At 37.0% G+C, this 26,091-nt stretch overlaps 2 protein-coding genes across 2 annotated transcripts; both read right to left on the bottom strand.

Annotated features, from left to right (window-relative positions):
* Window positions 1-250: 250 nt before the first annotated feature.
* On the bottom strand, window positions 251-2,927 carry LOTGIDRAFT_169694 (hypothetical protein; the record flags this gene model as incomplete). Its single annotated transcript, XM_009067992.1, has 4 exons — window positions 251-397; window positions 733-1,205; window positions 1,423-1,638; window positions 2,852-2,927. The coding sequence occupies 4 exons, from the start codon at window positions 2,925-2,927 to the stop codon at window positions 251-253; spliced, it is 912 nt and encodes a 303-aa protein (XP_009066240.1).
* Window positions 2,928-5,150: 2,223 nt separating this feature from the next.
* LOTGIDRAFT_169693 (hypothetical protein) lies at window positions 5,151-18,425 on the bottom strand (the record flags this gene model as incomplete). The annotated part of the gene is made up of 22 exons (XM_009067991.1): window positions 5,151-5,431; window positions 5,655-5,769; window positions 5,980-6,148; window positions 6,389-6,542; window positions 7,800-7,926; window positions 8,345-8,507; window positions 8,771-8,915; window positions 9,170-9,284; window positions 9,716-9,875; window positions 10,222-10,369; window positions 10,763-10,880; window positions 11,227-11,380; window positions 11,760-11,907; window positions 12,330-12,444; window positions 12,708-12,885; window positions 13,231-13,375; window positions 14,009-14,126; window positions 14,432-14,591; window positions 15,042-15,196; window positions 15,882-15,994; window positions 16,373-16,541; window positions 18,408-18,425. The coding sequence occupies 22 exons, from the start codon at window positions 18,423-18,425 to the stop codon at window positions 5,151-5,153; spliced, it is 3,168 nt and encodes a 1,055-aa protein (XP_009066239.1).
* Between the last annotated feature and the right edge of the window lie 7,666 nt (window positions 18,426-26,091).

The raw sequence follows: 26,091 nt of genomic DNA, 5'->3' as shown, positions 1-26,091 counted from the left end.
ATCTATTGTTCAATTTATAACATTTATAACAATTTACTAACGTAGATCTTGAATCAGCGTATTGGCAATTCGCACAAAAAATAGAAAATTGGAGATTGAAGGCCATTGTTTTTCATCAGTTTATACAAAAGAGACTTCCATTAAATTTGCCTTATTGGAAACCAGAAACTGCAATAGGATTGATAAAAATGAAGGGAAAATAAATTGAAGAAAAATAAATTATTTTTATATTTATTATGAAGACAAGCGATTAACATCGACCGGGTTTAACAAATTTGACCTCTCGCCCTGCCTGACTGGTTGAAGAACACAAGTGGCACTCGTTATAATAGGATCTATTATCTGAACCACAAACCATACCATTCCTGGCACATCCTGAACTATACTGACAGTTGGTCTGAAAAATATCATATAAAAGATAGTCTATCTTTAACAGTTACCCATGGCCTGTTGTATACATACAACTGTCATAGAAATATACGTTTTCAAAACTGAAAATGAATGAAATGCTTGGCACCTTATTCACCCTCTCCTTCTAATGAATCGCTACGGGGTAAGATAACTCTTCATTATCAGACAGTGTTTTAAGGCCTACTAACACGATTCACCTTAATCAGATACACACTATAAACAGATGTTCTGTGCACCTTAATGAACTGTTACGGGCAAATATGGCGAGAAAAACGACTGAAGACTCTTCTGTCTGCACAAAGTTAGAGAACCATAACATACCCTTCTCCAGAACTGTGAACTCGTGGTTTGTGAACTACCAGACTGTGATGAAAATCGATCGAAAGGTGAACCCTGATATCCGTTTCCAAAACCAGAATTTTGTCTGTAATTTTGCCAATCATATCTTCCTGAGTTTTGGTCTCTGTTAGTTTGCCAACTGTTTTGTAAATTGGCTTTCCATGAAGGTACGAATTGTCCTGTATTTCCCCTATTGTTAAATTGTCCAAAATGATTTCCATTATTTCTCTTGGGGAAGTACCTTTCTAAAACGTTTTTGAAAAAGTTGTATCCGTTTTGCGATTGCTGGATATGTTGACTGAAAGGAGAGAAGGATTGGTCTACGGGGCTGATCTGGTAGATCGGGTTAGGATCTACTTTGGGAAAGGGTGAGTTTTGCCCGGTTGGAACTCTTGGATTCTTGATGATATCTGATAAAGTTGGAATTGTTGATACCCCTGGGGAGTCGCATCGTCCTGAAATTGAAGAACCATAAATATTTCGATAAAGTCGTCTTTCTTCGTTAGTAGAGTATGGATAATCCGGGAAAATTCAGGCCAAATACTTGCTGGAGGGTTATCATAATACAAACAGTATCTCTGCCATCTGCTTTTGATACGCTAAATAACTTCTCTTTTGTGTCAACCTTCTCCCTGTCGTTATGCTGGTATCGAGTGATATGCTAACACTCACCTTCGTGGTCCAAGACAACATCCCAATTTTCTCCATTTTGCTGTTTCTCCCAGCGTTCGGCACAGTAGTCGCAATGGTTGTCGTAAGTCCGCATGTTGCTGCCACAGACCGGGGTCAGGATCTGTGGGCAGAAGTACACTTTGTCCCCTGGGTTTAAATCTCGACATTTGACATCCATCTTGGAAGAGATGACGTCGATTGTTGCCAGAATGGTGACTGAAAAAGGAAAGATTTTTTGTTAAAAGAACATATTTACCCTCCAGTAATTCTTATGTAAGATAGCGGAACGGTGGTAAGTTTGCGACTTTACATTATGAACCCGAATTTCATGATATTCTTAGACCATATTCTTAATTTGCTTTTCTATCGAAACTCTAGTGTTTAGGGGGCTTAGTGGACGGAGACTCGTGGACTTGGTTTGACAAGTCCATATGGGATTTGAGCCACTTTTGTGTTTTGAAACCATTACATTAATAGCTCCATCAGAAAGTACCCAAGGATTGAAAAGCTATTATAAGTTATACTGAGTTATTTATGACGTTTACTTTCCCCGACCTTCACTCGGATAGATGAATGGGAGTGATATATCAACAACTTGTGAAGTGCCGTGTTATAATTGACTAACAGTTCAAGTGGAGACTGCTATTTTGTACCAGGACAATACGTATAACTTATTATTGACTGAGGGGATGGTTGTGTTTTAAAAACAGTCAATTTCAATATTGACTTTCACTCCTCTATTGTCAATTATAGATATTACGCATCAGTTAAAAGCAACAGTACCTTTTAACCTGGTCAATTATCAGATGCTTGGAGAGTGCAGTCCTACAAACAAAGTCGTTTACTCAATTTGCGGAACGGTACCAAACCAACCAAATGGCGATCTGCGAGTAGTATCCCAAAATTATCAAATTTGGGTAAACATTAAATTAGTCCATTAGCCATCGTTCAAGATTGCCAAATCATTGAGGTAGATATAAACATTAATTTCATAACTATTCCAGATCATTTCAGTTGAAATTGAATGTCAAAGCGAGACTTTGGTGTTTGAGTCCGTGAAAGAACCTGGACGAGCGCTGGAATATCTACATCCTCGGTAATTATAATAATAAATAGTAATGCTTACCGAATGTGAAAACTAATTTTATTTCCATTTTTGAATTTTTACTATTTGTCTTTGTTTCTCTTGCGAATGATCCTAGGTCCGACTGGAGCCCACTGATGACATTAAAGTTGTGGTAGAAAATCTGAAGAAGGCCACCCTAACTGACAAATCAGACACCACGCCTTTAATTATGGTCATATTGTCTACAATGGTCATGACGACACACAAAACATTGAATTTGATTGGTTGATTATAGTACCATCATCCTTGAAATGGATCATTTAAAGAGGTTATGTCTGTAGTCGAGGGTATTCATGATCTTACCTGACAATCTGTTTCTACTTGTTCCACAGACGTTAAACACGTATAGAACACCGACACGGTCAAGGCCAAACTCCATTTACGGTATATGGAGTTGTATGAAGAAGGGCAAAGCATACCCATCGATTGTATTGCGATACCATGTGGGGCGCGGGGACATTTTTCTTAAACTTTAAAAGGAAGCTTTAGACCCCAGAATTGTATACAAAAAGTAAAATCGATATATAATTGAAAAACAGAGGTCAGGGGAACAATGGCGGCTCCCAGAGGCGGGGTGAGGGTGAGGGCGAGGCCCCCTAACCAGTCTAGAATGATTTCAAAATAAATTTCTAATTTTAATCCAACGTTGTGCAACCGTCACTGCGAGGAAAAACCGTGTACTAGACCTAATACAATAGTTTTATTGTTTGCCATTGTAAACGTATAGCGCGAGCGCGGACCTATGAGAGGCCCTCATATTTTATACAACGGGGTTTAAACGATTATATCGTCACAGAAGGCGATCGGATGTACCATTTTAACAGCCATGTTGATCACGTAATGAACCATATCAAATATTCCACTGACCTAGTCACTTTAATTAAAATCAGACGGGCGATATTTTTTATTATTCCAAGCGCGTGACTTATAGTGTTTTTATATGTTAGGTAAAACACAGCTCAAACAGTTGTTTGATGTTCTAGCTTAGAAATTATTTGTTTTGGCTATAATTACATTGTTAGTCGTATCAAGTTTGTTTTATTGAACCAATCGTCTGCATATAGAATTGTCCAGTTTTTCAATTGAGTCGCTGGTTGTTATTGGTCGTACCAATTACACATGGACCCAATCTTTGAAAACCAAAGATATATGGAGATATTACACTGGTAATATTGCTAATTGATACTAAAGTTTTTAATGACTTGTCCAACTTACAGCTGAGTCACCCTTAGGGAGAGTGGTTTGGACGTGGGTGGGGAGGGGGCGGGTGCGGGGGCACTCAATATAGCGGGAAAAAGACAAAAGTTAGTTACATAGATGATGTAGCCTGAAATATACAAGGAAACTCAAGGGTAACCTGTTCTATTCTTCTCTGTAAAATTATAGTTACAGATATTCACCTTTCCATAATCCCAAAGATAATCTCCAAGACATCCAGTCTTCTGGTATTGACATTGCAATGTTAGGGGAAACGCAATGCTGTTAACATTGCGGTCGTACAGTATGACCTACGTTTAATTTTCTCCTAATGTAGAACCATAACCTAGGATGTCTTCACACATCCCTCTAGATTTCGTGGTGTTAAAATATTCACAAGAGAGTATAAATTGATATGTTTATTAATTGTTTGAAAGAAAAGTTTTATAAAAATCACATTAGAATCAGCACTATTATCACTGGGCTTTAAGCTCGATTCACACTGAACGTTAAGCTCGATTCACACTGGGACTTCAGCTCAATTCAATCTGCGTTTAAAGATTGATTCAAAATAGGCTTAGAACGCGATTCTAACTGGCCTCAAGCTCGATAATAACTGGGCTTTAAGCTCGATAATAACTGGGCTTTAAGCTCGATAATAACTGGGCTTTGAGCTCGATAATAAATGGGCTTTATGCTCGATAATAACTGGGCTTTAAGCTCGATAATAAATGGGCTTTATGCTCGATAATAACTGGGCTTTAAGCTCGATAATAACTGGGCTTTAAGCTCGATAATAACTGGGCTTTATGCTCGATAATAACTGGGCTTTAAGCTCGATTCACACTAGCGCCAATTAAGCTTTTTAGCTTGGCAGTAGTTCCTATTTCTACAAAGCTGACACACATTTCCCTTTTAATGCCGTACATAAAGTTTTGAATAAAGCTTATTTTTTCATTAAACCAATGTTGACATTGAAATTCAAACAGTCCAATATGAAAAAGTCTTAATCCTGACGTACGAATGAAGTAGTAGGAATTAAGGATTAAGGATAAATACGTCTTAATTTTTGACTGTTTGTTTTTCTATTCGTTACATATCATAGTAGTCTTTAAGAGGATTTGTTACTGGGTACTAATTCAGAATCGGACCTACTTCTACTGGATTGAGCTACGATAAGATTTTAAAGGGATAAAGCCGTCTAAAACATTCTCTATCAGTTGGTTCATTTGATTAAAATCTCCCAACTAACCAGGAGACATCGTGGACGTAAAGAAATGGGGACTATTTACAAATGGTGTGAAACATTTACAAAATGGCTGAAAATTCATATTTACAAGATTTACATTATGATGGTTGGATTTCCTTAAAAATTCAAAAAAGAACGAAAGCACAATTAGTTTTGTCACGTGATAATTCTTAACAATGTCCACGTCAAAACTAAAGTTAATAGTAGAACTATATTTTCATGGCGTAAGGACACAGCTGCTTGTACAGGCTGTGCATTGGCTGTCGTCTGCGTTGAACGCGGTTGACTTGAATCCATTGGATACGTTCTACGTGTCGTCGTCGTTGGCGTCATATCCTTATATAAAAACTTGTCGATGACGTGGATTATTCCGTTCGACGCGAGTAAATTCGACTTTATGACGCGACCTTGGAGATTTTCCCAACTGAATCGTACATCTGAAAAATAGAAGAAAAGTACTTAATAACAAAACAGTTTCTCCGAAAACAACAGGACGTTGGCCTCTCCAGAAACGAAAAGGTCGATATTGGTTGAGCTCAATCTACCAGCTAATGTTCAGAACAGAAGATGCATATCACGAGCGCATCAGCCGATATGACTATGAAGAAGTCAAGAGGTTAATTTCAAATGAGTCGACGGTGAAATTTAATGGTATCTTACCGCCATTGTCTCTTTGAAGTGTGACGTCATATGGTAATATTTCCGGTCTGATATAACCTTGTTTTAAATCACTATACGTCACTTCCGAATCATTTATAACGTGTCTCCAAAATACCTGAAAAACATATTATTATCGATATCAGTTTAGTAAAAGAGGGTGCGTATAATGACATAAGAGAACAGACTCCGGCTAACAACTTTTCACCCTATGCGTAGGCCTACTGTTTTTGATTTTCAAAGGGAAAAAATAGCCTCAACCAAAATCAGCACAAAACCATTTGTCTAGCACAGGAAATATTTTTTCAGATGTAATGACACAACTTACTGTTAATTTTTCTTCTCTGTCCCAATCTGAACTTTTGGCAAAATCGCTGAATTCTCCGAGATTTGATGAGATATCACTCGGGGCTAGGAAGGTGAACATGACGTCATCACGTTGCAGAAGATCAGTGACGTTTGGTGTGACGAGAAGATCCAGCAGAATAATAGATTCTCTGCAAAAGAATGAACAAATTAAATCTGTTTTACAAATATCTTTTTGTCTTTAAAAACATAAAAAAGTACATAAATCTACTATCAAAGCAAAATCCATGTAGGCCCTTACTCTTTTTTTTAGCAAATGCATTTCGTAAGCCTGTGTGCCCATTTTCCTGCATTTCCAGTTTGAATCATCTTTCCGCTGACCTATCGATACTACTTCGCCTTTTATTAAAGATCATTGAACCTGAACGTACCTGACAGTGACCTCATTTCGGAGTCTCTCCAGTAGATTGAGAGGAGAATAATTCAGGAAGGAGTCGATGATATAGATCACACCATTGGTGAAGGCAAACCCTCGTCTGACCAAATCTATTTCATGTTTCTCATATCCGGCGTCGATTACAGATTCTAGAAAAATAAAATACCATTTTCTTGATAAGCAGAAGCTTATAACCTTTTCTTGGTGAGTCAAAGACTTTGTTTTTCCCTATCATGAGCGATACAGCTTTACAGATGCACAAGTTTAAGCCAGTCCATTTGTGAACTTCGTTTGTCTATAAGATTCTGAAAGTGAGGCGTGCAATCTAGTTTATTTAATTCATTGTGCTTCGAGTTTACAAAAGAAAATCATGAACATGTATCTGATCAGGAAGGAACAGTAATCAAACGCGCCTCATTTTAACAAACCGTCTGGATAATACAGACGATTAGGCCTACTCTCTAGTTCGGGAAACCAAATTTGACAAATGACAGATCACGTGGTAGCTTCCCCGCGAACGGTGTCTGCTTCAAAATATTTTGCTAGGAGCGTCATCAAGTTGTGATTAATTTAATGTGAAATTAGTGAAATGAACAATATTCAAGGAAGATATCTGAGACATTTTCGATTTCTGTCAACTATCAAACAGAACCACAGCAGACTGTAAACAAACATCAGCAGACAGACGTCAGTAACACAGTGTTTATTATTATGCCTATGGTGTTGACAAAATGATGAATACACGTCAAGAACTCTAGGACTAGAGGCAGGAGCGTGATCAAGTTGTGATTTATTTGAGCATTAGTGTTAAATTAGTGAAATGAACAATTTTCAAGGAACATATCTAAGACATTTTCGATTTCTGTCTACTATCAAACAGCACTACAGCAGACGGTAAACAAACATCACTCAGCAGACAGACGTCGGTTATACAGTGTTTATATTTATGGCGTTGACATAATTCTGAATACAGGTCAAGAACTCAAGAAGTTGGCATTGAGGTAAGGGTCTGTTTAGATTATCAATGTAACCCTAAATGAATATTATCACACTGCTGTTCTGTGTGGGCATAAAATAGCCCGTGTCCGGCCCACGTCATATTTAAGGATAGACTATTTAGGCTATCTGTTTAAAGTAACTTTTCATTCTTTTTTCTTTTTTTCTCTTTGAGGTCACGTGTTAAATTTTAGAGAATAGAATAAAGAATGTTTCCCGACATAAAAGTAACTCATAATTCCCCCCAAGTTTTTAAAGTTTCTCCTGGGTCCCTGGGACCTCCTTGCCTACCATAAAGCACAACTCGATCTCTTTAAGAAAATTAAGGTTCTAACATCCCCTATGGTGCGTGATGGGTGGTGCCTGGTACTTGTTATTATTAAAGACTCAGATCTTCGTAATAGTCTTACCTGGTCCTGAGCGACTAATTGTAAATGTGACGTTTAAGGCAGATCTGCTGACGTAATCAGTTTCTGGGTATTTACGTAAGAAAGCGTCATCGAATCTCATCTGAGGTAAAACATGGCCAGCATACAACTAAAATAAGAATTTTATAAATAAAATAATTGATAATTCTAGTCCTTGATCAAGACCAAAACGACTGCCGAGTCTTATGACCGTCTGTCACGATACACACAATCCATAGACATGAGCTCACATACACATACGTGTATAAGATGAATTATTGTGCTGTTAAGACACATTTATACAGAATCAACCAGCAGCCCGATTCCACAACTGTCGTCTCTGTTTGATTCATTTCAAAAGGTGTGACTTATCCCTAGGATTAGAGTGGCTTAATATTTTCCTCTTGCAGGGGTAAAATAGGCATGCATATTTATCATTGGTATACTTCCTCATAAGAGAAGTTGGTAGTTCATTTACCAATGTATCGTTTTGCGGTTCGGATCATTAGTGCATGTTTTTTTCAAATTTTATATATAAACAAACGTACCCTTCTCAATATTTTAGGTGATTTTTGTATTCTATCGATCGGATCGTATCCAAGAGATTCTATAAACTTCCCCGAGGGTATAAACAATGTCATCTTCCGACTGTCTTTAGATGTGATCAGATCATTAAATTCTGGAACCAAACTCATTAGGTCTTGAAACGGCCTGAAAATACACCAGGGTGGGGCTTAATACATATACATTGTTTACTGGTCCTCAAAACATGGTCTTCGATTCTCTATAAGGGTTTTAAAATAGTCTTCAAGGGGTACTCATTTCATGATGGAGGTGATAACCAGAGTTGAAGGTATGGACCACAGAATTGTCAAGGAGCAGACAGGTATTTCAATGATAAGAAATAGGGTCAGCTTTATTTTTGGAGTTGGGGAATGCCCCCCTGCCGGTAACGCCACTGGTATTGTACTTACTGTAGTTCTTCCATATTCTCCAGTGCCTCGGCTACCGACATGTAGGGTAAGGAGAAGATAGTATCTATGATGTGAATTCTACCGTTACTAGCCGGAATATCGGGGGTCAGGATTCTCGCCCATAGATTATTATTGATCACAAATACTGAAATTAAAAAAAAGATTGATAAGATAATTCGCAGCCATCAGTTGCCCCCCTTGGCTAAAAGGTCCTTTACCGACATGGCTGGGAAGTTTCATGTTCAAGGCAAGCTTTTTGTCGACAAAACTCTTCAGATCAGCCTCACAAATGTGGGAATATGTCATTCTACCTGGCTCTTGTATTTTGTTTGAAAGTAGAAGAGTACAAAATCCTTTATTTCATTACTCTTAGAAAACAGGAATGGGATAAATTCTTACCATGCCCCTTGTTTCTAATGAGATAAATATCATTTTCATCAGCCTGTAACATCTCTCCATCTCGTATTTCATCTATATATTTAGCTACACCAGATACAATATGACACTCCAACATCTGAAATGATCCGTATAGGAATAATCAAAGACACAGACTTTCATCGCGTGTTCCAGAAGAATGAGTGTCTCATCAGCAGCGTTTCTCAGAATCATTAGCTCACAGAATTGTTAAGGAGAGCTCCCAGCCAAAGACATTTGATACTGGAAAAGGGAGAGGGATAAAGCCGGGCCAGTCAGTAGAAACGCCACAGTACTTATTGTAGCTAAGGCCTAATTGAATACATTGGCCTGAACTTAAAACCTCCAACGTACTGAACAATGGGCCCCGTTACCATGGTAAGGGCAATGGTGGAAACTTGGTTGTATGTGTGGCAAATAGTTTCTGGAACCAAAGTTTCACACCAAAAACGACCTTCCATTCAAGATCTTAAGGGCAGAGTGCATTAGACAGTCCTATTTCATCACTAAGAAACAAAATCGATCTCTTACCTTTTTGGCAACAGAGATATCCTTTAAAACATCGTCTATAGTAGACCACTGTAATTTAGTAAAAGCACTGTTATGTGGAATAAACAGGGTGAAATTCTCTGAGAGGTTTGATAATTTCTCTTCTACAGCCTGGACTGCATCTATCATACCATAGGTAAACCTGGAAATAGTGAGGGGAGGGTGTGGTAGACGTAGATATGGCCGAGTTAATGCAGTGGTAAACAAGAAAAACCCACAAAGGGCAAATAAAAGGTCAAATTAATGAAGATTCAGACAAGAAATACCCAAGAAAGGTCGATGAATATTAATCTGCCTAACAGACCATTTAATTAAATATTTCGTTTCATATTTTACATATTTTTACTACCATTCCACAATTTGAATCACTAGCCTTGGGATAAACCGGAACGAAAATCATAACAAATTGAGGCAAATCCAGCATGAATATCGACAACTTTAACCAATTTATTGTTACGTGAATAAGCACATGTATTTGTGAAACGTACGTGAGTTCAGGTCGCCGAGAAAGTTCTTGAAGAACGCTTCTAATCGGTAAATGAAGAATGTCATCCACTATATGCATCACTCCATTCGAGCACCAGATATCCTTCACGATCACTTTAGCTCGAACATGACTTCCCTCGACATAGAATTCTACAATATCAACAGAAACACAGGTTTTATCAACAATAACTAACTGATTATAAGAGGCATAGAGATGGACATTTCGTCTTTCTGGAACTCAAATTCAAGATGGTCTTTGCGATGGTGATAGTAGAATCTAGTCAAATTGTGTCGAACGGTAAACAACTATATTGCAACTACATAAAGCCTCTTTTGAAAGTATTTTTTGACCAATCACAGTAGTTCAAGTCCGCCATTGCTTGCTAAAGATGAGAATACCATCGTCGAAACGTTGAAAGTCATTTGATAACGTAATTGCTATCCATACACGAGTCCAGTTGATGTCCATGGAATATTTCTGATGGCCAAACAAAAGCACCAGAATACACCAAGCTGATGTTCAACAACAAAACGTAGCCTTACCCCCGGACTCTTCCTCTTTATAAAGTGTCAGTGTTTTGCCTGCCATCGTACCAACTTGGATGGATCTGGCTATATCTGAAGACATGTGGATTCCCTGGACAATCTGGCCCTTCATTGCCTAGAATTACATTGTGATGTAAGTATTCACGCAGTTTATCACAGACATTATAAATGGGATGGAGTTTTGCGTCCTACTTTTCTGCTTCCTAGTGGACATACTGTGACTGACATCGCCACGCAGTGTCAAGACAAATGATTTCCATGGCAACGGCGTTAATCTACTCAACAATCAAGCCAGTAAACATCCCGTAGCAAATGCGATCTAAGTTTATGCAATTATATATAAGATGAAATAAGAAGTATGCATCATTTGCTACAAGCTGATCATATATAACCACCATCTGACGTCTGATCAGGAACTATAGCGGCCCAATATGGACCGTATTTCCAGTAGAAGATCTTACCTCATGTACTATATAAGGAAAGGACATGAGATATGTCAGGTTGGCCTGGTTCAGTACATCATTACTAGCTATAAAAACAGTTCTAGGTCCCGTGTTATCGGATATCATACTCTCCTCTATATCAGGATACCTCATAGCGAATGAAAACATCTTGCTGAAATACACATACAAGAATATCGGCGTTGACATTTTTGGTGTAGTCTAAAGCAGGCATGTCCCCGTCACTCCCAACTTTTGTCCATATTTACCACAACATTTCTCCTTGGGGTTGGAACCAAGATTGTTGGAAAAATTTTGACAGTGTCAACACAAAAATCAGTTAGACAGTCCTTATGTTTCCTCTCACTTCCACTGAAGATTCCAAGCTGGGCATAATAATGTGGATCACGACTGCCGGATTGATCCTAATATGAAACTTAGAAAAGGTGTACATCCAAGACTAAAATGAAGCATACACGGAGCGCATGTACAAGATCACAAGAATCTAGATCTAACTTAAATCAATCACAATCTGCTCGTGTATCAATACGTACCTAATAAGAGGGATATTTTCCATGGCTTCCCACAGAGTAAAGTTCTTCATGAACAGAACATTGCTAATGAGATGTATCACACCATTGGTACAACCTAAATCCATCACTTCAATCTTAGCTCGTACTGTTCCACTCTCGATATAGGTTTCTGGAAAGGAAAATAGTTAAGACGAATATGTACATATAAGCTATGTGAAATCTATAAAAGCCGAAAAGTCGAAGTGTCAAACCAAGCTATGTGGACTCTGGAGATGAGTTGACAATCATAGATTAGCATATGATGTTCTGGAAGAGTATCCATCCTGTTTCGGTAACAATACCCACTAAAGTAATCGTAGAAGACGGATGGTGATGTACTCCAGCTTTGAGCTTGTAGATTGTAGTATTTATAATTAAGAGTTATTTCCCTTATTCTGACTATTCATACAGACACCATAGCACAAGACCCATGGTGAAATCTTCTCCTATTAGCCAGTGGATATTTACCCAAGAAATGAAAAAAGCATGTCGCTAGCTGAGGACTTGACAGAAACTGAAAGATTTAAAAGGAAAGTATATTGATCAGCCTACCTCCATTGACGTGGATAATGGAAACAATCTTATCATCAATGGTGGTTAACGTCTGGTCTGATTCCAGATCCTTTGATGTGATTTCTCTCCCCGGAATGATGTGACCTTGAATTAACTGAAAAATAAAATCGGTGAGTGGAACCGGTAATCAAATCGTCAATATTGCATGTGGATTGAAGTCCGATAGAAACAGCCATTTTTACAAAGCTAATAAGTTAGGTTCATGCAGATTCCTTCAACAAAGCTGGTCTTTGGCCAAACCTCTTGGCATTGATCTTCCAAATTAATTTTCGTACCAATTTTCAGAAAAAAGACCGGACTTTTACACAACGACCGACCTTTTGTTCGACTGATTGAAAAAATTAGATGTCTACTTACATAATTCAATGTTTTTAATCCCTCCTCATCTGTTCTTCTCAGCTCTTGTTGCTGTGTTTCTGGGATTTTCGCGAACGCCAGAAGAGTCGGGACAAACACGGTAAACGTTTCGTTTTTATTACTGTTTAATCTGTCCTTTAAATCCTGGGGAAGTTGATTCATATATCCTAACATAGATCTGGAAATGAAAAAAAATGGTTGTTTTCATTGAAGAATGGAATACATGATGATGATAATAATGATGATGTACGTTGATGATGATGTGCGATGATGATGAGAATGTTGAACAATTATGATAGAAATTTGATGATGATGATGATGATATTGACTGATGGACAAACACTGTCATTGTGCTGGCGAAGACCCATGCCTTTGCAGCATGACCAGAATTGTCACTTTCTGAACAAGGGTGGATGAGAAAGTCTGTAATTGGACATGGTAAAATCAAACAGTGCTTCAGAAATGTTTCAAATTATGCAGAGCAGAGTTTGTGGTAAACCTCGGTATGTAAGGCTGTACTTACTTGGCTTCAGGAATAAATTCAAGTCGCTGCATGATAGTTTGGTAAACAAAATGAAGTAAATTATCTATAACATGAAGCACACCGTTCGTTACAGCAATATTGGCCTGGACAATTCTTGCTCGTACTTTGTTATTGGACACATATACTGAAATGAAAATCAAATGTGGACAAACTTTTATACGTGGTTCAAAATGGATGGAATATCTGCAAGACCTTCATATAGGTGTAGTTTTTTTGGTGGTTGATGGTAATATGCTTCGTTATAATTGTTAATCCTTCTTTCGTTTTATCTGAAGCTTTAAAAGGTCATGGTGTCCTGACCACTGTTGAACCACAAGATGGCATCGTGATAGCAGAAGAACGTAATAAAACACTAAGATATATGGATATACTACTTCTGCATTTATTACACACTACGTTTCGCAAAACATACAGGTAACGTTATCAAGTACCTGTATGTGTTCCGAAACGTAGTATGTAATAAACCTAGAAGTAGTATATCTAAGTAATATATTAGTGTTTTATTGTAATCTTCCTACTTCTATATGGCTTATAAACAATATAGCAGAAGAACGTTTCTATAAAAGCGTCCTGCTATAAAGGCTTGAACTCAAGGATGTTTCTCTAAAGCTTTTTATAGAACACAGTTTATAACAACGTCCTACAGAATGACCTACTGCTCTTAAAGAGTTAGATATCTATTTAACTCTATTCATATGCTCTATCAAGTGCTATATCACACTGGATTATAAATAAAATAATTTCAGACCACTTTTACCTTGTCCATTATATCTAGTAAACGTAAGTTTATCTCCCTGTATTGTGGTAAAATCTGGTATCGGACCACGAGTGGGTATAAACTGGACACCGTTTGGTATCAAATGAGCTTTATACACCTACAGATTAGATAAATATAATAGTTTACCAACCGAGACAGGGGAAACGAGTAAAAGAAATATAAGGGAAAGTAGAGGATACAGATCAAGTTTTAATCTGTTACTATTTTGTTGTGCCAAATCTCCATCTCCATTCCCAATATATATAATGAATTGATCTCAATTTGGTCGTTCAAATGCAAAAAAAAGAAAGAGAAACAACAAGATCCCATGTCTTACATGTGTGCACAGATCTCAAAAGACTAAAGATACAGTACTGGCCAGTATTCTTAGAAATGCCAGCAGCAAACGAAAATATAGCCAACCTGTTGTAGCAGAGTCCAGTTTTGAAAGAGTCGATCCTGCCCATACACTGGCATGGGATATAAATAGGAATCATTGGGTGAGAAGGAAGTAAAGAAGAAATCAGATCGGTTGGTTTTTCGGGCTAACTCTGGCACCACTATTCTTGCTTTTATTATAGAACTGGAATAGAAACAGACATGTATTTAGAGGGGTGACAATCTAGCCATGATATATCACCAAGACATTTCGGCGCATACGAATCTGTGCATTATTCTTACATGGTAATAACACATTCTGGTAGGCTTGATGGTTGCGTTTATAACGAACCGATTGAAATGGTAATTCAAATGGGACAGTACACCGAGTCTCTTCTTGTGCACGTTAAAGATCCACGATAGGCACTGAATTCTGGTCACACTCTCGACTGACAACCCAAACAAGGTCAAGGTTCGATATGTAGAAACGATTGTCTTTACATGAGGCACATGTTCAGATCCAAAATTACATGAAAATCCAATGTCTAGAGCTGTGAACAGCTGTAAACTGTGTTTAATACGTAGTCTTTTGGTCCTGTTTGAACTTCTAGCCTTTACAATTTCGCTAGAACGGATGATAAAATGTGTCACCTACCTAAAGGAGTAAAATCTGATGTCGGGTGATTCTAGATAGTCTGGCAAAGTCTTGTAACTACAGTAAGGGGCAATAACTCTATCTACAATATGGACTATTCCATTATCTCCCCTTATATTTCCTCGAACTATCCTGGCGCCGTTTACTGTGTGGTACTGAAAGAAGAACATACATGGTCACAGGATTACGTAGTCGTGATATACAGGTCTTTTACGAGTGAAGAATACGCTATACAGAATTGACTACTACTAGAAACTAGACCAAACCATCGAGAGATCGTCTTTCCAGGATTATCCGTACCCATTTACAAATGGATTTACTAGAATAAAGAGGAAAGATCACCAGATTCCAAGATGGGCTACAATCCTCCCAAAAACTTCTACCAGTCGTAGAATAGTTGGACGTAAAACTTCTTTTCGATTCAATTTCTTAGAACTAAATCAACCCTTTGTGAACTGGAGTGTATCACATCGCCCGGACAATTAAACCAATGTGTCATCAATTAGAAATCATTATTTTTTATCAGAGAAGCAATTATAAACTAAACGGTTCTCGGTTTCATTCTGTGACCGAGACAATCAAGTTAGGTTCTGATATAATTAATTTATTGTGGTCTCGATGGCATCAAATTGCTAATTACGAGTTATCATTCGATTCTTTTACGATACTTAGATTTTGTTACCGTACTATAAAGTATAAATATTTCTACTTGGCGGAAGAAGAGGGGTGGTAAGGGAGGGGGTGTTGTTGCTGGATTACTTGCCCCTGAGGTAGTTACAGGGTGGTAGGATGATCGTGTTGTACGGGGTGGTGGGTGTAGGGTGGAGCTGGATTACTTACCCCTGAGGTACTGGTAATTGGGTAATAATTGAAATATATATAACGATTGGAACCCAAGTGGGTAGGATGATGAGTGTTCTCAGTCATATCATCCAGATAGAATGCTCCGTCCACTGAAATATTTAAAAACAGTAGGGTTACTATACTATGGCTCCTCCCAAATCCCCAGAACGTGATATACAGATTTGACATCGATTCTGGAAAGGAAAGTCCAATTTGAAACGACATTTGAGTTGAGTGAGCCAAATACAATCTAGCTACCTTTTACTCCCTTTTTATATGGTCACTCATACGTGAAGCGATGTCCCCTGTATACATCACAGATTCCCGACGGATGGAAATGGGCTGATTCCACTGAACTTATAAACAAAATAAAATGGCTGATGCACTGTCAATTATTGCAAAGAGAATAAAACAATATCAACCCCCTCCCATCATATCCCCCCCCCCCCCCCATTTGGAATATAATTTTAAATAGATTGTCTACTTACAGGCACCGTACTGGAGGATTCTGGTCCATGTTTGTACATCGGCTCGTGGGTAATCGAACTGGCTCTCATTCATGTTTAAGTAGGCGTCGTTACTCGGTAGAAATACGGTAATATTTTCCTTGTTGTAGATATTGGCTAGTACCGTATTGTTGGTAATATACCGGGCTATCTGGAAGTAGAAAGATTAAAATTGATTAAGAATATTTTACCAAATAAACAGTGTGGTTTCTCCCAAAAAAGATGACCAACTCAGAGACCTCACTTGTAGATCGCGGATAAATAAACCAAGGACTAATGATCCGAACCGCAAAACCCTAAATCCAAAACAACATTTTGGTGAACCATTGGATGCTATATGATATACTTAAATGTACAAAGAATACATTTTTTGCAGGGAAATTGTCCAGCAAAATTATCGAAAGATATATTAATATATGTCTATGTATCTAAGTTTTAAAAAAAAATACGTTGACACCTTTCATTACCGTTTATCCATAGAAAATAAAAATAACCACGAAGCATTTTAGCAAACTATAACTGTACATAACTGTACAGGATATGTGTTCTTTTAAATAGATTTCAATGTACTTAGATTGTTGATTTCGACCAGGAAACCTCACATTACAACTCTGATTAAAACCGAGAGAACGTCAATGTAGTAGAAGAATATTTGAATGATTGTTTTATTTTATCACCAACTGCCGTCTTCCTCTCTCGTTTTATCTACAGTATAAAGGTATCCTAGCTGTAGACTTGTTCCTTAGTCTGCGATTATCAGTTAGGTGGAAGCGGGCGTTAAATGGTTATCTATCAACAACTACCTAGTTTGCGTTACCAGTTAGCTGGAAGTGGACGTTAGCCAACTAACCAAACACTCTCATTTCTAGTCCTAGTTTGATAGGGCGGGGATCGTAGCAATGATGTTGCACCTGGTAGTTTTAAGGTATCCAAGAATGTTATAAAGTAGTAATGGCGAAAGATAGTCAGGGTTTGATCTACTTAAAAATAAAAACCTGTGCCTAGCTCATCCCAGCAATGTCGATATAAAAACATAAAACTGAATAATTATAGATTATGCGTTGACTATAGTGCACCGGGGAAACCTGTACTAAATACTAAACCGAAATAAACCGAAAACAACCAAGTCCTGCGTTGTCACATTCGTATTCAGAAATTCTGTTCTAGATTTACGTTATGTTTACTGGCAATTACTCTTATATGAACAGTGCTATTTGTCTGTTATTTTCTAGCAACGTAGTTGAAAATAACTCATTCTTTTCAATTGAAAAAAGACAGAGGGAGATGATGCATCGACCTTTAATATGGCAATAGTCCCGATAGATATATTACTCCATCTAGTTTTGATCTCTACATGACTGTACTTAGAGACTATGACACGAAATCATGAACGGATTCACAGTCTGGTAGAACGAGACTACAGTAGTCTGGAGTAATAACTCTTTATTAGTTGTAATACTCTTATAATTATAATCGCTTCATATCTCCCCCAAAATCAATATGGCCTCGCTAATCCAATATGGCGGATGTAATTTAGCGGAAATGAAGCCAGTTAAATCAAGTGAAGAACAATTGGGATGAGATTTTTAACTTCCGTTTAAGACTACGATATAAGAACATCGATAAAGGGAAAAACAAACACGAATTTAACAGCGGGGTAAATCTGAATTAAACCGAATACAACGACCTTACCAATTAACCAAATATATCCAGAAAAACCATTTTTCCTTTCTTTTTATTTTAACGACGTTTAAAGAGACGGTTTGACCAAAACAAAGATGGATTTCAAACACATCTCTGCGCAGAGCAGGTCCGTTACCAGTCCAATGTGCCAAGGGAGTGGCAGATAGAGACTGATTTCAGCTTCAATTGAGAATTTGTTCGAATTTTGCAGAAGGGGTGAATATAGTTATGCACCCCCCCCCCCTTTTTTTTTTTAGTTACGAGCCTTGCGCAAAGGTCAAGAGGTCTATATGTAGTTGGATTTGTTAATGATATTGTGTACAATTAGGCCTACCTCATTTGAAAGGGACATCTTAGGATTTTTGTAAAAAAGAAGAAATTAATTGGAGTTTTTATCACAATGTTGCAGATGAAATAAAAAAAATAAAGTCGTACCAATCAATGGGATTACAATGGAATTACCTCCAGAAATAATTAAATACAGTACAGAGTCATAGTATCACTCCTTGCTTCTTGACTATATAAGGTTCAGTGCCGGTTGGGTGGAGAGGGGGGGAGGTGGGTCGGGTGCTGTAAAGATGAATTGATGAGGCGGATGATAGGGGGCGTTGAAGTTGGGAAGGCGTGGTAAAGATTGTCAATATTTGTATAGTAAGATCCAACTAATATATTTCACAAAATTGAGTCTGAAACAGAAATGAAGGACTTAAAACTTATCTCATTTCACAAGGTTCAATCTGCAGCGGAAAAATATGACGTAGTTAACAACTTTTTATTCCACAAATTTCAAAAAAAGCTTTGGCTCTGAGATGTTAATCGACTAACGATTTATTTCATGGAATCTTGCCCAGTAAAAGTACATTTTGATTCCAGAAAACCGCCTCCTGATTCCCATATCTGCCAGTAAAATTTTAAAACAGCTACCTGACTTCCTGTTGCCGCCTGTAGAGATTATAAAATGGTTTTTGATGTCCGACATGAAAGTGATTATGTTTTACTAAAATAGATACACTCATAAATATGATGTAAACAAACACAACTGGTGAACAGAGTTATGATCAAGCTGGTGTAAACATCAACAATTAAATAAACTCTGGGGTGACTGGGAAGATAAGATAAGACGTTTTAGAATAACAAGTTGGTATTTCTGTATAAATCGTCGTTTCAGTCTAAACAACAGTGACTTTCATAAACTACGAACATGTTACCTAACTAACAAACGCATCATTGGGGACAAATATCCCCTAGTAACAAATGAACCATTTTATCAAAATATGTTTAGATGAAATTCACTAGTCACATAATTCCATTCATAATGTGTGTATCGTGGACGAAAAGACTCCTTGTTACCCTATGATCACCTCACGATTTCCCTTCATTAAAATCCAAAAACCTTTTGTTGTCTGAAATGGAATTCGAAGAGATCTAACAAAGAATCCACAGTTAGTAGTTGGCTAAGAGCCTTTTTTTTTAAATGTGTTTAATTTACTCTATGCGTTAGTAACAATGATGTGGACGAATAACCCCATAATACCCTACTAACAAATGTACCATCTCATCAATATGTATAAATAAAACCAGATAAGAATCATGATATCTCACAATGTATCTGATAATATTTAATAAAACATTTGACATTTGGTGTCTGTTTCAAACCGGAAGTGATGTATGAAATGCGATATGTGTACCGGAAGAAGCTATTTGGTGGAGCATTTCATCAATCTATTATCCATACATTGTATTCCTTGGGTATAGGAGTGGCTATTTTAAACTACTAGTGTGCAAGTCTTTTTTTATAAGTGTTTTGAATATGAAAAGACTTGGTAATAAACTTATATATTGAGATAAAAAAATTCAAGCTGTTATTTCGTCTTATACCTTGACTGCAATAGCCACCGTTCTTGTATCAAACGAAGTTCGTAACATCATGACTCGGTGTAGAGCAAATACAGATGTACTTCATTCTAGATAGCGAACGTTGTATTCGTATCTCCAGTAGTCTGCGCTCTAGTGCGATTGGCTGGATTGGTTACTTTTATCAAAAAACGTAGGAGACGGGGAAGCGATTCCTAACCCCTAAACCCGGAAATCAATATGTCTTTAGGCAGCAGCATCATCCGACTTGACCCGACCCCTTATCTTCGTTAATTGAATGTATGGAAAAGAAAAAGGCTCACTCTTTCTGATCAGTCGTTATTTTAATAATACATATGAAGTATATCAATCTATTGACCCAAATTAACTGATTTATTAAGTCTTTTTTCCTTTAAAAGTTTGTGATTTTTTTTCATTCTAATGTGCTCTTTAACATGAAGCGAAAACAATTATAACAATTGCTTCATTCAGTAATTGTTGTTAATTGTACCTGCATTAAAAATTTATTTTAATGACATACAATTGGTTTTTTCACTGAGTTAGTAATTAAAAACCCATAGAAATACGAGAACTATGTTGTGAATGGCAGGGTGCTGATTGTAATTAAGATAGATTAATCAAGGTAAATTAGACATGTAAACAATTTACCTGGTGATTACTGTTCCAATTATCAACCTGCCGTGATATCTGACGGTCTTAACACAGTGAGAGGATATTGGTAAGAAGTTGGGGTCTCTGTTGCACATTAACACCATTCTTTCTCCTTTATCAACAGGCGTCATGTGTGAACTATTTATCTGGATTACAATTGTAAATATCAGAAACAAGCTGCTGTGATATCTTACAGTCTTAACACAGAGAGAGGATCGGTTTAGATAATTCGGTCTCTGTTGCATTTGGGTGACATGAGTAATTCTGTATTATTAATTGAAAGCATGTCACAGTCTTAACACAGTGTGATTGATTTGGTTAGAAGAATGGGTCTCTGTTGCATATTGACGACATGGATGCCAAGATTCCCGAATTTTTAATCGTTGTAGCAAGATAAAAGAAACGGTGCCCCAACAGATCATTTGAATGGTTGAATAACTTCCATTGCTTTGTTTAAGGCCGCGATGTGAACAGATCCGATCCACTTGAAAAAAATGTTTAGAAGTATAAATATATAACGATGAAAAGGACCAAAAGGGAAAACTTTAATCCGATAAATTACACACGCTATCGTGAACAGGACTCTTAAAGCACCAGTGTAGGGTGTATGAATGAATCACGTGTAGGTGGAGCGAGTCGCTTATTGTACAGTAATAACTCTTAAGCTTTTGTTAAAATGATGGTTGCAGAGAACAGAAATTATCACCTTTGCGAAGTTTGTAAGAAATTTGTAGGCGAGGAACGAGACGAGCTCATAAAGCATGTGCTGAGGTGAGATACGATACGACCAAATCGCGTGACTTGATTCCACCATATATCACAGTTTAAATGGTTCAATATTGTCTGTAATTATAGCTTTGTTTGGTTTGTCATGGTATATTACAGCGCCCTCTCGTGACTTAAACTCATAACCAGTCTTACAATGGCGCAATCATAAAGAAAGCTCCTTATATATTGGTATACATTGAAATATCAATACCCGGTGTTTTAATGGTGCTGTATTAGCTAGAACAAGTTTCGTTTGGATTTTTAAGGAGCGTAATGGCCTCGTGATTAGTTGCATAAGCAGTTCTGAATATGACAGAACCAGTCGATAAATCCAATAAAAGTGCTTTAATGGAGCACTAAATCGACAACAAGAACTTCAGCTAATACAGGCGTAATGGAACCAGAATAATAGGTTACCAAAAGTGACGTCGGCTGCTTAAATTTAGCAACGGAGACAAAATCATACAAACAATGACGTCTGCCGCTAAACAATTTTGAAAAATGGCGCCAAAACCATTCAAACAGTGACGTCTGCTGCAGAAAATAGTAGGCTACCAATTTGGCTCGTGAAGTAACGATTCTGATTATTCCAAGTAACAACATGCAGTCAAATCATCTGTTAAATATGACAGCGATATTTACCAAGACACAACTTGGCCATTTTCAATCTTCCGTAAACAAACAGAAATAGATTGGGAAAAATTGATTGCTTTCGAATCTCGCTGGGTTCCATTTGTTTACATCGCCGAAGTCAGTATTAGTATTTTTTTTTAAAGTACAAGCAAAGAGAACGGCGTGATCATTATACCATTGCTGTTTTTTCATTTGAAGGAATTTTGATCATGTCTAGGCAATACTGATAGTGTTTACAGCTTACCGTCGAAATTTGAGCCTTCAAATCCATGCCTGTCCAGAATTACTCGTCATTTTAAGATACTCAGTGATATATAGAAAAATTATATAGAAATAGTGAGTAAAATTCATAGTTTGAGATGTTTTTGAAGGAATTATGCGGTTTTCAAATATTTCTAGTACTTCTGAAGACTATTTACATATTTTCAAGACTCAAATTAATTCCCCAAAATGTACCTATTTACAGATGAATCAAGATCACCAGTCTACAACATCACAACATAATCAGGCAAATTATGTTCGAAGTCTCTGTCACCTTATCCGATTTAGCTTAAACCATAAAGCTATGGCCATAAAGTCAGAATAGAATTGAACGAATCTTGAAGTTTCTCGTCAAAGTCCCTGATATCTTCCAAGAGGTTAGATTTTGAAATAAGAATAGCTCTGAGAATTGCTTGTATTACTCTTTAAACCATTTCGTTGTGCTTCCAAAATATCCCAGAATATGAAATAGGAAATATTCTGGATCTCTGTGCATGATTGATGCATGAACTTTTCCTTTGAAAAAGCAAATGAGCACAATGACACAAGAAGGCCATAACCTAGATTCCGGTTCGAAGACGGTTGATCCGCTCTCATAACTTTCTTATAAATTACTTCCGACCAAACCACTTCCTTACCAAACACTTTTTGAAGCCGACAAAGCGGACACAGCCATCCATCAAACTCGATCATGCTTTTCTCGAGTTCACAGACCTTTCTATTGAAGCCATTCTTGCTGTTGTTGGTTGTCGATTAAAAAGAAATCATTTAGATTAATCTGCAGCTATGACTGATTTATTAGAATTTGATTAGAGTAGTCTTTAAATGATTTATTGGTTTAGTATTAACTACCAGTGCGCACAGACCAAGTCTTAAAGTGCAAATGGGCAAGGTGCGTTTCCGAATACGATGTTCAGTTAAATCTAGAAAGTCGGCGTCCATTAAAAAAATGAGAAAGCGAAAACGCGAAAAGTACAGATCGAACAACAACCGTGTTGTCCTCTGTGAAAATAATGAATTACGTTGTACCACTAAAATACAATGAATACGTTTTGGGGAAAATTTTGCACATATATTTAGATCTGTTACTCTTTTTCAAATGTTTAATTCCATGCCAACCAACAGATTCTTTTTTGATTGTCTTCCAACATCAAATACATTCAACAATTTAAAAACTACATATTGGAAAAAATTTGATATTGTAAACAATTCGGTACGGTTCATTAAGATTTTTAATCATATTTCTGTACTCGGATCAATAAAATCAACAAATGATGAAATGACTGGACGAAATCTCCTACAGTCTTTATTGTCAGGTCTGTTTGTTCTCTCTGATAACTTTGTCTTAGGGATAAAAAAAGCTCATAGAAAAGCACAATTACCTAAAATATCGGACGTTTTTGAAAAAAGCAAATAATCCGAATACATATTTATTCCTATATACTGATAATGTGAAATGATCGAGAATGAATAAGTGGTCGCTGACCAATGCATCTGTAAATCCATATATGGAGTGGTCTGCTTCAGTTCATAATTTCAGGAAACGTCCATTTTAAACCATGGTTTCTTGATTTTGGTTGCTAAACTATATCGAAATAACCTTTTTGCACCACACCACAAGAAGATTGCAGAAAGAAAGTTATTTTAGGATACCATCTTGAAAAGAATGACTCGTTACATGATTTTCTCCTACTCTGTAATCCAGAATCAATCCGCACTATTCACCATTCGTGACGACCATAAAGGGGAGATGTCTAAATGGGTAACAAAGGACAGAATTGGCGGGAGAAATTGCGTGCTATAATCATCAAGTATCGGATTCTTTCCATTATTTACCTAACATATCTTCCCGCCAATTCTTTTCAAATCAATTACCGCCAAATTTGTTTCTTGTTGAACGAGAATTAATGTAGTCTCAATTACCAAGTCAACATTGAAATGTTTCAAAAAAGGTTGCAGGGTCTTGATAATCGAGACGAGAATTGACGTTATTTGACGAGACTATGAAGTGTTTTCAAGTCTTCTTCAATTTGAGTGAAAGTTTACAATGTCAAACATGGCTTCTATGGGTGTGATTTACTGATAGAAACAGAACCACCGACCTCTCTTGGCAAACGGAGCACAAAAAGAACTTCAACTTCACCTACTTCTATATGAAGAACTGAATATACTATATAAATATTAACCATGGGGACTCTTACAAAAGTGATGCCGAATCGACAAACCCGGAGTGTCGCCAGCAATCTCGATTTTAAAAAGTCATAACTTTAATATGACACAATCGTCTCTACTTAACCCCTAGGCATCTCTTGACAAACAGAGGCCAATAAGAAGCTCGTGCGAATACCAATTAAATTAGACCATATTATAAGCTTTGTTGAGTGACATCGGGTGTTCCAGAGGAGTTTGCCACATTGACCAGATCAAAGCAACCACTACCACACCCCTTGTTCTTTTAAAACAAATCTGAAAAGTTAAAGAGGATTTCTTTTCAAAGATTTCAAAGTATTAGATCAACTATTATACGGCCTATTCTGACATCGAACGTTTAAAAAAACATAGTGGAAAGTGGAACGCAGTTAAATTGAATTTGAAAGACCTGTCGCTTTTTTTCTGACCTGTTTACAGAATACACAGACTCTTAATTCTTCAAACAAGACATGAGAAACGAGTTTTTAAATTTAATCTGTTAAAATCTTTCTCCTTATATCTTTCTGTCCGTTTAAACTTCTCGTGTAATCTCCACAGTTTAACACTGTCTTATTTATTTGTACTTCTTATCTTTCTCCTTTTCTTTCACAAAAATCTTGTTTTTAATTTCATCTCAGGTTAGTCTGTGCTTTTCAGCCGCATTTTCAACTCTATTAGCCTCTTTAAAAAATTTCGTTTAAGCATATGCCTAACTAAAGAACGAATGTACAAACAACTTCTTTTACAAAGTTAACAACTTCACGAGGTTCACGAGGTACCAGCTGGTCCTCGGAAAAACCTTTTGGCATTGATCTTTCCTGGATTATTCGTACCCATTAACAGCTGGAACGACTTAAATTATGAGTGAAAATGGGTTAATGAAGTTACGAAGTTCGTCAGATTTTCACACGAGACTAGAAACCACAACCACCATTTGTTGGACATGAATATTCACTTCTCAAGACTGTTTTAATGTGTTTTAAATCTGGAAAGACAGGACTATAGGAGTGTTCAAGAAATGACATATCAAGGAATAAAAACATGCCGTATGTCAACTGGTATCGTCTGCCCCATTTCTTAAACTCGACAGACGATAAGAACGGGAGCACGAGGTACAAAACATCACATTGATTTAGAAAACTGTATTTTAGCAGACAACAATAAAGAACCATTATTTAAATCTCCCGTCAAATATTTTATTATTTTCAGAAGATTCGAACCTAAGGCGCCCAAGGTTACAGTTAAAATATATGACTCGAAGGGGCATCTTGACAATTTGCTTCTGGTTTTTGATACTGGGAGAGCATTCTGGGCACAGAAAACTCCCGATGTACCCAATGCCCATTTTGTAATCCAGCCGAGAGTCTACTGTATTAGTGATTAAAACAATTCTTAATAAGACAGGTGGCCTCCATTCAATATCATATTCAAAATTTAAATTTAGAACCGAAGTTAATATACAATTTATGTTGAACATTTAACTGATGTGTGTGGTCACAAAAAACATATTGCTTTGTTTAAATTACATTGAATTAAAATACACTTTTATGCAATCGTCGTTAACATATCGACCACCAACATCTCATGTGATATATTACACTGCATGTTCACAGTTTCTTTTCATGTATATTGCGGATTGA

This window comes from Lottia gigantea (assembly GCF_000327385.1).
Source record: "Lottia gigantea unplaced genomic scaffold LOTGIsca_88, whole genome shotgun sequence".
NCBI classification, from domain to species: domain Eukaryota; kingdom Metazoa; phylum Mollusca; class Gastropoda; family Lottiidae; genus Lottia; species Lottia gigantea.
Note: the sequence above shows the minus strand (reverse complement) of the source record. Positions and strands in the feature narration are given on the sequence as shown.